Source organism: Mus caroli, chromosome 17, assembly GCF_900094665.2.
Source record: "Mus caroli chromosome 17, CAROLI_EIJ_v1.1, whole genome shotgun sequence".
In the NCBI taxonomy this organism is placed as follows: domain Eukaryota; kingdom Metazoa; phylum Chordata; class Mammalia; order Rodentia; family Muridae; genus Mus; species Mus caroli.
The window spans coordinates 20,455,351-20,469,928 of record NC_034586.1 but is presented as its reverse complement, the minus strand read 5'-3'; the positions used below and the strand labels follow the sequence as shown (position 1 = coordinate 20,469,928).

The window sequence follows — 14,578 nt, the reverse complement described above, 5'->3', positions numbered from 1 at the left end:
TGAGGAGTAAGGCCCATTCCAGAAGACCTTTAGGTGAGTGAGGAACAACGTCATCCTCTCCTACCCCTGTGTCAAGTCCTGAGTCTAGAGTTCCTCTGTTAACATGGGGTGGGTTCCAGGCACAGGCCAAGTGCGAGTTCGGAAGCTAGGTCCAGAGGAGTGTTGGGCCACAGGACAGTGTGTGAGAGTTCACAGGGATGCTTCCCCCATAGGCTTCCCAGCAGCTGGCTGCAGCTGGCTCTGTTTCCTCCCTCCTCGGTTTATGTTCCCCTCCCTTCACTCCCTCCCTCACTGTCCCCACACAGCCTCTCAGGCGATCCTGCCCCCACACGGGATTGGAGCGGACACACTGCATCACACACATGCTTTTCCGCCTGATCTGAAGCCAACAGGGCAAGAAATCAACTGTGAAAAACTTCCCAGGTTTATTGCAAACACCCCTCAAAGTTTATCACCCTGCCCCACAAAGGCACCTCACAGACACTAGCCAGAGGGAGCCCTATGACCCTTAGAGGTCCTGGGCAGCAGGGCACAGGGCCTTGTTGAGGCAAGCCTGACATCTAGGATGGACAGGAAGACAGATCTGTTGGCCGAAGCCTACCAGTAGTCCATTGACCTCACTCCACAGCACCCTGTGAGGGTAAGAGGAAGGTCAGTGTGGATGACAGCAGGACACCTCCCTCCCCCAAGCTCACCAAGCTACACTGTACCTGGGTAGCCACTCTTCCAAGTTCTTGCGTGTCTCTTCTGGAGTCTTGGTCATCTTCTTGGTCCACCTCAGTCTGTTGGCTATTCTGTGCACATGTGTGTCCACTGCTGCTTGGAGACAGGGCAGGCTGAACAAGGGCACTCTGCCAGCTGGACTGTGTCCCTATCCCAGTCCCCGGTCCTAAGCAAGTGTGGCTAGGTGACAGCCCAAGGTCCCTCTCATGAGAGCAGGTACAGTAAGTATGTGCAGTGGCTGTCTGAGTGAGCCCTCAATCTGGCGTGTAAGCAGCCTGGTTTTTGTTTGTTTTTGAGACAGGGTCTTTCTTCAAGGCCTTGACTATCCTCCTAGAATTCACTATGTAGACCAGGTTGGCTTCAAACTCAAGAAATCCACCTGCCTCTGCCTCCCAAGTGATGAGATTAAAGGCTTGCAGGTGGATCTCTGAGTTTAAAGTCAGCCTGGTCTGTGAAGTGAGTTCCAGGACAGCCAGGGCTACAGAGAAACCCAGTTTCAAAACAAGACAAACGAAACAACCAAAGGGTATATAAGGCAGGCATGGTGGTTCCTTCCCAGCACTTAAAAGGTTTAAGTAGCAGTGCTCTGAATTCAAGGCGAGCTTGGGGTACAGAGTAAGGCTGTCTCAAACAAACAAACAAACAAACAAACAAACAAACAACAAAAACAAAACACCTCTATCCTGGGAAAAACAAAACAAGCCCCAAACCCCAAAGTGTGAACTCTTAGTCTAACTCCAAGAATGAGGCCTGGATTGGAAAGGGCCTTCCTCTGCTTCCTCTGCTCCATCTTCCGGGTCCTACGGCCCCTTCCAGACTATCCACTGGCTTTGAGCACTGGACAGGGTGGCAGAAGCTTGGCCCTGTGGGTCACTGTTGCAGAGGTAGCTGGTACCTGCTACTAAATTACTGGGGACAGAATGTGGAGCAGGATCAGGGTGGCTCCAGCTGTGTTCCAATCCCTGCTCCCATCCGCTGGCCACCGTAGGGATTCAGCCTCATGCCTTCACTGGGGGCTCCTGCTAAGCCACCTGCTCAACTGCAGTGCCTGCCTTTCTGTTCCAAAGGTTTGTCAAACAGCTCGCTAGTCCCCATGCCAGCTCCCTGACGTGCTAACTGTCTGGGGAAAGGCTGGAGGTGCAGGCTGAGGGGTCATATCATGGAAGCCTTAGCCTTTTCCTTCTCAGTGTCACAGAGGCAAGACTACTCATTAGAACCCCAGAGGCCCAACACAGGACCACATGCATAAACCTCCCATGTTGGCCCTCCCATGCATTTGTGGTGTTACAGAGGGCAGTCACTTCACTGGAGGCGAACTCAAGCTCAGAGAGGCCCTATTTTGATCTAAGGTCACCCAGCTGCAAAGGTCAGAACTCCAGAGTTCCAGCTTTTTCATTTGAGAGAACACATTTTCTCCTCAGGAGGCAACCCTAGGGCTCTCACAGCAGGTAGACTACAGAGAAGTGGGTGGACTCAGCCCTTGTTCTGACCACTGGATGCATAATTCCCTGCAGGGCCCTTCCCCCACAGAGCTACCCAACAAAGACACTCCCTACTCCTGGGACACAGGCAGCTGAGGACACCAGCTAGATAAGCTCAAGTGTCAATTAAGAGGCTGCTGGTGGCTTTGGGAGCGGAGGAATGGAGACTGAGGCGGGAGGCCTCACCCACTTCCGACCTGGCCTGGCTCTTCTAATGCTCGCTGTTCTTCAGTGCCAACAAGCGGTCACCAGCTTCCAGTCAAAGCCCTGGGCCCCTAGCTGCCCTCTACCCACTGAGCAGTGCTAAAAGGCCTTACCAGCTTAGAAACCTCTGACGGAATCCCTCCATTGGGCACATGCAGGAGCCAAGGGTTGGGGGCCCAAAGAGAGTTCAGGACTAAATCTTGTTTTTTCAATGTGACCACAGGAGTCCCGACAACTCTAGGCAGCACCTCCATCACTGCCCCAGGGAGGATGTCTTCAACCTAGCTACACCAAGGTGCTTCAAATGCTACCAGACGATACTCAGAAAAAGGATGCCAGACATCACTGTCCATTCTCATCCCACAAGACCACCTTCCTCTTCCTCCACCATGACATCAATTTGCCCCACCCATTCTAGAGCTTTCTGGTGTCGTTACTCAGCTTTATGGTCACTCTTCCTTCTGTCTGGGACACACTTCCACCTCTTGGTCCCGCTAACTCACAAGAAACTCTAAACTGAAACATGACCTCAGAAAGATTTCCTGGGGTTAGGCACAATCAAGCATGATTATAAGCCCGGGATTTACGGAGCTGAGGCAGATTCGATGGGTGGTAGCGGTGCACACCTTTCAATCCTGGTACTTGGGAGGCAGAGGTGGGCAGATCTTGGTGAGTTCGAGGCCAGCCTGGTCTACAGAGTGTGTTCTAGGACAGCCAGGGCTACACAGAGAAACCCTGTCTCAAAAATAAAACAAACAAACAAACAAATACCACCCCCCAAACCAAAACCGAAAGGTTTCCCTGACCCCTGAAGCCTAAGTCAGGCTCCACAGTATGTGCACATCAGCTGGCTTCAAATCCCTCACAGAGATCAGCATGCAGATGGAACCCGGCAAACGCAAGTTCTTGTCATCAGGACCCAGCAGTGTCAGTCTGCTCAACACTGACAGTACCCTTTTGATACTCTGGTTTGAGTCACAAAAACTTTGGGGAACCCCAGTAGAGCCCAAGAAGAATCAAGCTCAGAGCTGACTTCTCCCTCCTTGTGGTGCAAACGACTCACCTATGCCTGATATGGTCCCCCAGGCCACAGCCATAGCCAAGTGTGCCATCTTGGGCCCAACACCTGGCAAGGCTACCAGCTCAGGCACGGAAGCAGGGATATCCCCGTCGTAGCGCTGCTGCAGGATGGCTGTTGTCTGCCTGATGTATTTTACCTTGTTCTGAAAGATGGTGTGGGTCAGCCTTGGGGCAAGGCATAGCCTAATTGGGAGGACCTGCAAGTGCCCAGCGTCAAAGATCACCTGCCTATGTCCCACCTCTCCAGGAGGTGAAGAAGGCAGCAAAGAGGCCTGAAGGAACTCCTGGCAGGCCTCCAACACATAACTAGACCCCCCTCCCTCTAGTGTGTGGGAACCAGTTGGGGTCCTCTGCCTCAGTATTCCCTCCAGAGGCTAAGCGGTACCTAGACTCAATAGCACCTGGACCTCCAGGAAGGAAGGCTGGAGCCTGGGACTCCCCCAGGCAACCGACAGAACAGCTGGGTGGTTCCCATCCTGTGCCTGAGTTGAGAGGGCTATTTAAAACCAATCTGATAGACGGTGGCCCACGCAGTGCCAAGGGGAAGCGCCCTCCCCACAGATCCACCCACCTCCCAGGGTTCTGTGGAGTGACACAGTCTGGGGAGCCTAGGAGGGGAAGAAGGAAAGGAAGTGGAGGCAGCTGGGTGGGAGGGTAGAGAAATGAAGGGATGTGTAGAGGCACATCCCAGGAACTTCAGGGGCAGGGCACTAGCCCCATGGGATAGACCTGTGGCAAGTCAGAAGCATGAAGAGTCTCTGTCCTCAGAGATGCCCGCCCCACATCCTCAGAACAGTGCCCCCTCTTGGCTCTGTTGCCAAAGGTAATGCTTACCCTCCAGAAGCCCACAGGGTAGATGAGTCTGCCTAGTGTGTCATCATCGGTCTGCAGGATGCTTTCCACAGTCAAGCCCCGGGCCCGGAGCCGTTGCATGGCACCGGCTGTGACCTGGTCTTTGGTCTGGCTGGAGAGCATCAGCGACAGGAGTACCTGGTATCTCCTCACCTGCTTGTGCAAGAATGGGGCCAGGATGGTGACGGGTCCCAGGCAAGTCCCTTACCCATCTGTCTTGTCACATACTTCTATAGAGTAGCACGAAGCTCGGATGAATTGCTTGGAATCATACCTTGTATGGGATGGATATTAGACCATAGCTACTGCTACTGTTACAGTGTAACACTACTCATTTTATAGACAAGAAGGGCCAGAGTTAGAGATACTCAGGATACTAGGATCAGAGGTGGTTAGCCCTATGGTTAGTCTAAGGAACCAACACAATGTAAGGGAGTCTGCTTCTCCTACATTATTGGATGCTCCCAAATGCACCACCACTGTGCACGAGGCTTCAAGTCTCAGGCACTCTGACATGCACGGTGGCCACAATGATTGACAGGTGATGTACGTTGTACATGTTCTAAGGTTATGGGAGGAGCGCGTCTTCCTGGGTATGTATGTATCCTCCTGTATGGCAGCAGGGAGAGCTGGCAGATCTTGCTCTTTTTCTGGAAGAGACCTAAAAGGAAGCAAGCACCTTGCTGGACAGGCGGAGGTGTTGCATACCTTCGGGGGGGCACTTGCATCATAGCAGTGCTCGGCGCCTAGCTGGTCCACAGGTGCATCCTTCTTGCTTCTCATGATACGGATGTTGGCCAGTTGCTGCTGCCAGTTCTGGGGCTCCCAAATGGGCACTTTGAGAGGCTCAGCATCTTCACCTTCCTCACCATTAGCCGCTTCATAGGCCACATGCATTTTCTGTGTTTTCCGTGGATGTCTCACAGACCTGTGGCTTTTTCTTCCTTCTGTAAAAAAGTGCCATTCAGTCTTTGGAGTGGGTTTTATATGAGGGTGGGGGAAGGGTGCTGCTTACCTGCCAATCCATATCCCCCACACTTGTTTGTGCAACTGTCCATTATCTACCACGCTGTGTACAGAAGTGCTGGGCTCTGCCCTTGTCACGACAGTACATGACAGTCTGACAAAGTGCCTGTTAGCACACCGACACTAGTAACAGCCTCTAGGATAATATAACCTCTCTCCTTTGTCCCAAGTCCTTTGAGTTACATTCAAGAGAACTTCTTTCTTCACACCCAAACTGGACAGTGCAACTCCCCTTTCAGAAATCGTTGCATTCAGGATGAGCTCCAAACTCTACTACTCTAAAGCATTTGCTGCCTTAACAGCATCAACACTTTCTGTGGCACTTGGCCCTTGCCAAGCCTCAGTCTGGATCCCAGCGGATCTCCACTACTGAACCGATTCTGGGAGACCATTGCTGCCTATGCACACTCCTGCTCTAGCCACTTATGTCTAAGTCCCAGGCGGGGACGTGCAGATAATTACTCCCTGAGTACTACTAGTTGGCACATAGTAGGTCCTTAGTGGCTACAGGACAAATACAATGAGTGCCATGCCCTTTCCTGTTTTCTCTCTGGGCCTGTTTTCTTTCAGAACCACCGTCCAGCTGGGAGAGAAGACTTCTAGCTGGGTGTGTTCTTGGCACACAGCCTGGCCCTACAAGAGAGGGAGGCAGCTCTGAGAACAGAGCTGTGTCCCACGGACAGCCTGGAGCAAGTAAATGTCCTAAGCTAGGCTGGTTGGACTAAAACTTTTCACTGGCGACAAGGGTGGATGAACACATCCAGAACCCAGTCTTACGGACCCCTGCAGACCCTGCGGGTCCCAGTCCCTTGGAAGAAGCTAGAAGTGGGGCCACGTGAGATTCAAGCGTGGCTTGAATTCAAGATTCAAGGCAGCTGCTTACTCCGCGGCGCCTAGAGTTTAAGTAAGATGCGGCGGCCCGGGACGCAAGCCTGGAGCCAAAGTTCCACGTTCCTCCTTTCCTCCAAAACGCCTGCAGGCGCAGAGCTACCTGCAGCAGCCTCTTGCGGGGCGAGCTCCTCCCTACACCCTTCCGACGCGATCCTAGTCGCGCGGCTCCGACTGCGAGTCACCATCCGCACCCCTGAGTTCATGCCTGGGCTGTAAACTACTCCTCCGAGCAGCCCGGCGGTCCCACCACTTGTTCAACGCGCACGCGGAACTACAATTCCCAGAGAGCTCAACGCAGATAGTCAGCAAAGCCTCGCCCCCGGAAGTACGGGTTGCGCTTCCGGCAGCTGCCCTGGGCCGGGGGTGTGAGCCCTTCCCTGGGTGCAGGAGGACCTGCGCGCGAAAGGCGCGCGCGGGGTGAGTAGCCCTGGAGGCTCTGACTGCTGGGGCGGGTTGCGATGGTTTGTGTGGTCGCGTCGCGATGGGGTGAGTGGAATTGGCCTTTCTGTGTCCAATCCTCCGCCGCGCCCACCGCTGACAAGTCCTAGCGCTCCAAGCCCTCCATTGCGGGTGTGAGCGGGCCTCTGCATCTGTTGTTCACGCGACAGATCCTCCTTAGCCTAGGGAGAACTAATGGCAATCAACAGGCGGGTCGCTAGAGTAAGCCTATACCTCCGGAGTTGATTTGTGGCTGAGTTCCTCCTGCATGGAGTTGAGTTGCCCCAGAGGCTGTAGGGAGGACAGGTTATTGCCTATCCTAGACCTAGGATTCTGGGGGTTCTCCTCGAGTGCAGGAGGGAGAACCTTTCCTGGGGTGTATCAAATAATATGTTTTTTTTTTTTCTGCACAGAGCAGTTCTCTAGTACTGCCCTGCCCACCATGGCCAAACCAACAAGCAAAGATTCAGGCTTGAAGGAGAAGTTCAAGATACTGTTGGGATTGGGAACATCGAGGCCAAATCCCAGGTGTGCAGAAGGCAAACAGACTGAGTTTATCATCACATCGGAAATCTTGAGAGTGAGTGAGTGGCCTCTGTCTTGGCTAGCCCAGCACAAAGGCTAGGAAGGCTGGGTTTGTCTGTCGTTGGGTTCTGTGGGAGATGGGTTGCTGGTAACCGTCTGCATGGGGCTGCTGTCCCCAGTACTGTGGAGACAGATATATGCCTGTCCTCAGGATCTTGGTGTCCTGCTTTAGCACACTTGCCTTAGAAGTTAGGTGTTGTATGAAAACTTATTTTGTTTATGGTAGATAGATGCCCTGTACTCTCTCAGCACGTGAGAGGTAGAGGAAATAGGATTATGAAGTTGGAGGTAACATAATTGTAACCCACCTGAGCTACAATAGTGAGACTGGGTCCTCCTCTCCTCAAAGATGTTCATTTCCTTTTTCGTTTTCTTTTTTAAATTTGAGATCCACCCTATCTTTTTAGGAACTTTAAAAAAATGATTTATTATATATATATACATATATATATGTGTATATATATATATACACACACATACACACACACTGTAGATGACACATCAGAAGAGGGCATCAGATCCCATCACAGATGGTTGTGAGCTACTATGTGGTTGCCGGGAATTGAACTCAGGACCTCTGGAAGAGCAGTCAGTGCTCTTTAATCACTGAGCTATCTCACCAGCCTCGAGATCCAGCCTTAAAAAACAAACAAACCAAACCAAAACAAAATGCTGGGTGATGGTGGTGGTTGGTGTATGCTGCTAATCCTGCCCAGCACTGGGGAGGCAGTTCAGTATAGACAGAGCTACACAGAGAAACGCTGGAGAGACAGAGAAAGGGATGGAGCGAGGGAGGGAGGGAGAGAGGAAAAAAAAAAACCTGGGGGCTGGTGAGATGGCTCAGTGGGTAAGGGCACCCGACTGCTCTTCCAAAGGTCCAGAGTTCAAATCCCAGCAACCACATGGTGGCTCACAACCATCCGTAACGAGATCTGGCTCCCTCTTCTGGAGTGTCTGAAGACAGCTACAGTGTACTTACATATAATCAATAAATAAATCTTAAAAAAAAAAAAAAAAAAAACCCATTGGTTTACAGGGGAAATGCAGAACAACGTGTAGATGGTTTATGGGCAGTGGGTAAGAAGACCTCTTTTTAAAAGCTCTGCCCTTTTCCTCTTTTCTCTTCTCTAGGAACTGAGTGGTGAATGCGGCCTCAACAATCGCATCCGAATGATAGGGCAGATCTGTGATGTGGCGAAAACTAAGAAGCTTGAGGAGGTGGGCTTGTCTCAGCTGCACCGCTGGCGTAGTGCATGCCCACCGCAGGCTTGCCTCAGCTGCACTGCTGGCGTGGCGCATGCCCACTGCAGGTTTGCCTCAGCTGCACTGCTGGCGTGGCGCATGCCCACCGCAGGTTTGCCTCAGCTGCACTGCTGGCGTGGCGCATGCCCACCGCAGGCTGTAGAGCATCTTCAGTCTGCGGCTGCTGCCTTGAGCTGTCTTTTCTTGTTTTTGAGATGTGCTATGTAGCCCTGGCTGGCCTGGTAGTCACTGTGTGGGTTAGGCTGATACGCTGTGAACTTGATGTGGTCTTCCTTCCTCAGCCTCTTCAGTGTAGATCAGGACTACAGGCATAGCCCAGAAAGCTAGCTTTGTGATGAGTCAGTTTCTACCATTTTAGAGAAATTTAGCTTTCATCTTAATGATGTGGAAGCTTCTAGAAATGCCCTAAGTGCAACCTGAGAGACTTACCTTGGTGGTAGCAAAAGAAATGAGCTTTCCCTGAATTCCTGGAAAAGCTTATGGCTATGTACGTCTGCTTATCCTCTTTGTAGTGGTGGTGAAGGGGTGGTGGTTGAGACAGGGACTTACCATGTAGACCAGGCTGGCCTTGGATTCAGAATCGCGTGCCTGTACCTCCAGTGCCAGGATTAGAGGCGTGCACTGTCGCTGCACTGTCACTGCCACCTGGCTTCAGAGCGGATCTGGAACATTTAGTCGGGGCTCACTCACACAGGAACACCTTGGAGTGGGTGTCTGGGGCAGATGCCTGTTTAGGGCTCCATCTGTGCTGCTTGTTCTAAGCACCATGGTGCCTCTGAGTGCAGCGAGAGCTACCAGGGACTCCCTGGCAGGCGGCTTCCCTGTCCTGCCCGGTCTTTTCCAGCCCGAGATCCAGGGCCCATTAAACAGACTTGACTGGGTGTCAGATGTGGAGGCAAAAAATGTCACGATTTTAACTCAGAAGGCCCTATTCGGTGCTCTGTGTTGCCCTTTGCGGGGTTAAGGTCCCTGGAGGCTACATCCTTCTTACTGTCCCCTTTTTGTTATGGCAGCATGCCGTGGAGGCACTTTGGAAGGCTGTCTCAGACTTGCTACAGCCAGAGCGGCCACCAGAGGCCCGACATGCAGTTCTCACCTTATTGAAGGCCATTGTACAGGGACAGGTAAGGGGCGGGCTGTGAGCCTGTGGGATGAAGGCAGACCGTCACCGTTTGAGCTCCTGCCTTTGCTGGGGTGCCAGGGCAGGGTCCAGCGATTAACAGGCCTGACTGAGTGTGAGGACATTCTGGTGTCACATGTCTGGTGGCCAGTCACTGTAGCTCCTGCATTCTGGTGTCACGTGTCTGGTGGCCAGTCACTGTAGCTCCTGAGCCTCCGTCTTATGTGGAAGTAGAGAATGACAGCTATAGCTACTGGGGGTGGCTCAAGTAGTTTGTGCAGGGTATTAGGGTATGGTGGTTGTTAGTTTGCTGTTACTGACCAGTTATGGCCACTCCCTGTCCTTCTCTAGCCATTTAGGTTTCAACTGGCCCTTTAACCCCCATGGTCCTCTGTGCATTCCTGGAAGGGTCTTCCTCTAGGCCATTCTCTTCCTTGATAGTCTAGCCTCTCCAAGAGCTGTGGTATCTCTCCTAAGGGCTGTGGCACCTCTTCTGGGGCTAGATCTTTGTCCTCCCAATATGTGGGCACACTAGTCTAGCCTGACTCCTGAGTTGGGCCAGAGCAAGAGCTTTACTGTCACACTGTGTGCCTGTCCCTAACCATGTCCAAGCTTAATGCATTAGGTGGTATATACATGACATTCAGCTATTGGCTGGTGCCTCTGGCCACTGTCTGAACCTGTGATATTACTGACCTGCCTTCCATAAGGTGCTTCTAGAACAGGCATGTCTGGAGTCTTGGGTCCTTATGTACTTCTTGGCATTTTGAAAGCTGCATGGGAAATGCTGGAAAGGCTCTATTGTTTTTGTCTTTAGGGTGATCGTTTGGGAGTTCTCAGAGCCCTCTTCTTCAAAGTGATCAAGGATTACCCCTCCAATGAAGACCTCCATGAAAGGCTAGAAGTTTTTAAGGCCCTCACAGACAATGGGAGGCACATTACCTATTTGGAAGAAGAGCTGGGTAGGTGTCACACAGAGAGAGGAGAGAGATGCCTGAGATGAGAAAGGGTGCTGCAGTTCATGGGGTGGCCTGCAGGAGGCACAGGGCCATTTACCATTTGCCTGGGGAGCTTATCAGTGCCCTTCTGGGATTCACTGCAGACCTGCTGCTTGAAGTCTTTGGCTTGCAGGGCCCAGAAGGTGCCTTTGAAATGAGTGGTGTGTTTATCTTTGGAGAGGGTGCTGAATCTGCGTGCCTGGGTCCTGTCTTCTTCCCTGTCACCAGTGGACCTGTGTTGTTACTCTTTGTCAGTGTGGCTTGACATCCCAGCCTGGTCTCTGCTTGCCTCCTGTCATATGACAGTAAGAGGTTTTAGTACGGTTAAGACCTCCTTTCCCTTTGGTGAGAAAAAAAGAAAAACTGGGGAGTAAGTCAGCTTGGGGCTCTGCTATTCTGATGCCCAGAAATGGTCCTCGACTGCTGATCTGCCTCTGGGACAGGTGCTGTTACAGTTTGCCATCAGATTCTCTGAGGCTGTATGGCCTGCAGCCTTGCCTGTATCTATATATTCTTTTATCTCTAGAAAAGATAAAAAATCACTTCTAGAGATTTTTTTATGGGGTTGGGATCTGCTAAGAACCTGCTTCCTGAGTAAGAATTTTAATGTTTGTGTGCCCTGTAATGGAGCCAGTCCTTGAATGGAACGTATGCTACTTTTATCTGCTCAGTTCCAACACCCAGGCAGAGCAAGTGTCTGTGCAGGGCTTGCTCAGACTCCTGCTGAGCCTCCTTGGGTCCGGTATGTTGCAGTGATAGGATGCAGACCGATCTTCCTGGAGGAGGAGGAGGATATAGCCTCATCTTTTCTCCTACAGCAGAGTTTGTCCTGCAGTGGATGGATGTTGGCTTGTCCTCAGAATTCCTTCTGGTACTTGTCAACCTGGTCAAGTTCAACAGCTGTTACCTTGACGAATACATTGCATCAATGGTTCAGTAAGTAACAATGTAACGAAGGGCTGAGGTGCAGCTGAGCAGTAGAGTTGCCGCTAGCATGTAAGAGACCCTGGGTTCCACTCCCTGCCCCAGAAGAAAGAAAGAACTTTAGTGTCTCTTTGATATCAGTTCCACGGTTTTGGGTCTCAAGCTTAGCTCTTTAGGATTAATGATGTCAGTGAAGCTACCAGATAAATGAGATTGCCAGTGGACAAGTGCAATTTATTTATTTATTTATTTGGAGACAGGGGTTTTTCTTTGTATCTGTGGCTATGGGGGGGGGTTCTTTGTATTTGTGGCTATCCTAGAACTCAGTCTATAGACCAGGCTGGCCCTGAACTCACAGAGATCTGCCTGCCTCTACCTCCTGAATGCTGGGATTAAGGTGTATGCCACCACCAACCACCATAAGCACATATTTTTATTTTTATACTTTACTTTGTTATTGTTTTTTTTTTTCACGTGCACCATGGCACATGTGTGGAGGTCAGGGGACGGCTTTGTGGAGTCTGTTTTCTCCTTCCCACCTTTACATGTGAACTGAGGACAACACTCATGTTTGTAGATTTATGCAGCAAGCACTTCACCTGCAAGTGTCTCACCAGCTCCCTTTTCCTTATGTTTTTCCTTTGTGGTTTATAGACAGGGTCTTACTATATAGTTCTGACTGGTCTAGAACTCACTCTGTAGACCAGGCTGGCCTCCAACTTAGAGAGATCCACCTGTCTCTGCCCCCTGAGGACTGGGACTAAAGGTGTGCTCCACCATGCTCAGCCCCTTTTTGTCATCATTTTTTATTGTATTTTAATAATTTATTCATGTACATGAGTATTTTTCTTGCATATATGTCTGTGCACCATTATATGCCCTGCCTGCGGAGGCCAGAAGGTATCAGATACCCTGGTTAAAGATGGTTGAGAGCCACTCTTTGGGTAGTGGGAATTGAACCTGGGTCTCCTAGAAGAGCAGATGGTGCTCTTAACCACTGAGCCATTTCTCCAGCCCTGTGTGTGTGTGTGTGTGTGTGTGTGTGTGTGTGTTTGTTTAAAACCATCTTGAGATCTCAGTGGAAGCATAGACTTCGTTTGCTTTACACCATGCACTCAGCACTGGGCATGTGGTTGGCACAGAACAGGCACACTATGGACAAGCCACTCAGATAACTGATACAGTGGAGAAGCAATAAACTGTAGTCATAGAGTCTACTTGAGACGCTGTTTGCCTGACTTCAATGTTCTTCTTCCTGCAGCATGATTTGTCTGCTATGCATCCGGACAGTGTCCTCTGTGGACATTGAGGTCAGTTACTCCCGGCTTTATTTGTGGAAGGCTGGGGCTTGAGGTCAAGCCCTGCTGCCATTCTCTGGCTGTGTGGATTCTGGAGGCTGCTTAGCTTCTCTGAGCTGTAGGCATGTACTGTCAGGACAGTTGGGTGCTCTGCATAGTGTTGTAATAGCTTAAGATGGGAAGTCGTGCTTACGATGGCTGATGGCAGCTAACAGCCCCTCCCAGTGCACGCTCACTCTCGCTTACCCGCACTGTGGTTCCTACAGATTCCTATGCTCAGGCATAGGTAGGAGGATAAGAATTGGGCACCAGCAAGATGCTCTACCCCTCCTGCAGGTGTCCTTGCAAGTGCTGGATGCTGTGGTCTGCTACAACTGCCTACCAGCCGAGAGCCTGCCTCTGTTCATTATCACCCTGTGCCGCACCATCAATGTCAAGGAGCTGTGTGAGCCTTGCTGGAAGGTAGGCTTCTCCCAGGCTATTTCTGGGAACTCCTTCCCCAGGGCAAGCTCTGCTGCTGTCAGCACCTGACAGGACAGGGCTGTGTTATCTTCAGTGAATGCTGCTAGACTTTTGGGATCACCAGACATTGAAACGCTGAGGACATCCTGGTGGCCATTTCCCAGGTGTTTGAGTTGAGGCCCAGGTTTGGGAGATGTTTTGAGGGTTTGTCTTAGGGTTTCCATTGCTGAGAAGAGACACCGTAACCAAGGCAACTCTTTTTTTTTTTTTTGGTTTTTCGAGACAGGGTTTCTCTGTGTAGCCCTGACTGTCCTGGAACTTACTTTGTAGATCAGGCTGCCTTTGAACTCAGAAATCTGCCTGCCTCTGCCTTCCAAGTACTGGGATCAAAGGTGTGCGCAACCACTGCCCGGCTCCAAGGCAACTCTTATAAGGGACAACATTTAATTGGGGCTGGCTTATAGGTTCAGCAATTCAACCCGTTATCATAGTGGCAGGAAGTTTGGCAGTGTCTAGGTAGATACAGTGCTGGAGAAGAAGCCAAGAATTTATATCTTGATCTGGCTGCAGTCAGGAGAAACTGTCACATTGGCAGCTAGGAGCGGGGTCTCAAAGCCCACTCTGCAGTGACACACTTTCTTTAACAAGGCTACACCTCCTCCAATAAGGCCACACCTCCTAATAGTGGTACTTCCCATGGGCTAAGCATATTACAACTGCCACAGGGCTCTGTCATCTTCTGTGTTTGTAAGGAGGACACAGTGAGCTTGGGATCAGGTGGGATTGCAGAACAGTGTCCATGCAAGGCAGGCTGAGGCTAGGGCTCCACCCCGCTAGAGCCTGGGGCTTATATCACCTAACCCTAATGGGGTCTCTGTGTGTGTGTGTTCTGTTTTCCAGCTGATGCGTAACCTTCTGGGCACCCATCTGGGCCACAGCGCCATCTATAACATGTGCCGCATCATGGAGGACAGGTGAGTGCGTGTGTGTGTGCCAGCAGGACAGGTGAGTGCATGTGTGTGTGCCAGGAGGACCGGTGAGTGCATGTGTGTGTGCCAGGAGGACAGGTGAGTGCATGTGTGTGTGCCAGGAGGACAGGTGAGTGCATGTGTGTGTGCCAGGAGGACAGGTGAGTGCATGTGTGTGTGCCAGGAGGACCGGTGAGTGCATGTGTGTGTGCCAGGGGACAGGTGAGTGCATGTGTGTGTGCCAGGAGGACAGGTGAGTGCATGT

General features: G+C 51.3%; 2 protein-coding genes across 18 annotated transcripts in view; one reads left to right on the top strand and one right to left on the bottom strand.

Moving 5' to 3' along the window:
* Positions 1–401: 401 nt before the first annotated feature.
* On the bottom strand, positions 402–6,530 carry Nthl1 (nth like DNA glycosylase 1). 3 transcript variants are annotated; one of them, XM_021149551.1, is made up of 6 exons: positions 6,358–6,530; positions 5,049–5,287; positions 4,323–4,493; positions 3,472–3,631; positions 711–816; positions 402–632 (listed from the first exon to the last, which is right to left on the bottom strand). In XM_021149551.1, exons 1-6 carry the CDS (start codon positions 6,458–6,460, stop codon positions 509–511), a joined length of 903 nt encoding a protein of 300 aa, XP_021005210.1. In that variant the 5' UTR covers positions 6,461–6,530; the 3' UTR covers positions 402–508. The 3 variants fall into 3 exon arrangements, with proteins under 3 accessions (XP_021005210.1, XP_021005211.1, XP_029327282.1); XM_021149552.2 differs by lacking the exon at positions 6,358–6,530 and adding an exon at positions 5,356–6,343 and having other exon boundaries at positions 414–632; XM_029471422.1 differs by lacking the exon at positions 6,358–6,530 and adding an exon at positions 6,250–6,275 and having other exon boundaries at positions 414–632.
* Positions 6,531–6,584: 54 nt separating this feature from the next.
* Tsc2 (TSC complex subunit 2) overlaps positions 6,585–14,578 on the top strand; it is a 35,698-nt gene continuing 27,704 nt past the window's right edge. For 4 of the 15 annotated variants that reach the window (XM_021150065.1, XM_021150063.1, XM_021150058.1 and 1 more), the window contains exons 1-9: positions 6,591–6,674; positions 7,109–7,275; positions 8,412–8,498; positions 9,557–9,667; positions 10,481–10,625; positions 11,480–11,597; positions 12,847–12,895; positions 13,220–13,345; positions 14,246–14,319. In XM_021150065.1, the coding sequence (XP_021005724.1) occupies positions 7,138–7,275; positions 8,412–8,498; positions 9,557–9,667; positions 10,481–10,625; positions 11,480–11,597; positions 12,847–12,895; positions 13,220–13,345; positions 14,246–14,319 (848 nt within the window). In that variant the 5' untranslated portion in view covers positions 6,591–6,674; positions 7,109–7,137. Of the gene's footprint in view, positions 6,675–7,108; positions 7,280–8,411; positions 8,499–9,556; positions 9,668–10,480; positions 10,626–11,479; positions 11,598–12,846; positions 12,896–13,219; positions 13,346–14,245; positions 14,320–14,578 lie in introns of those variants that run through there. The other 11 variants (XM_021150067.2, XM_021150066.2, XM_029471420.1 and 8 more) reach the window with 5 other exon arrangements.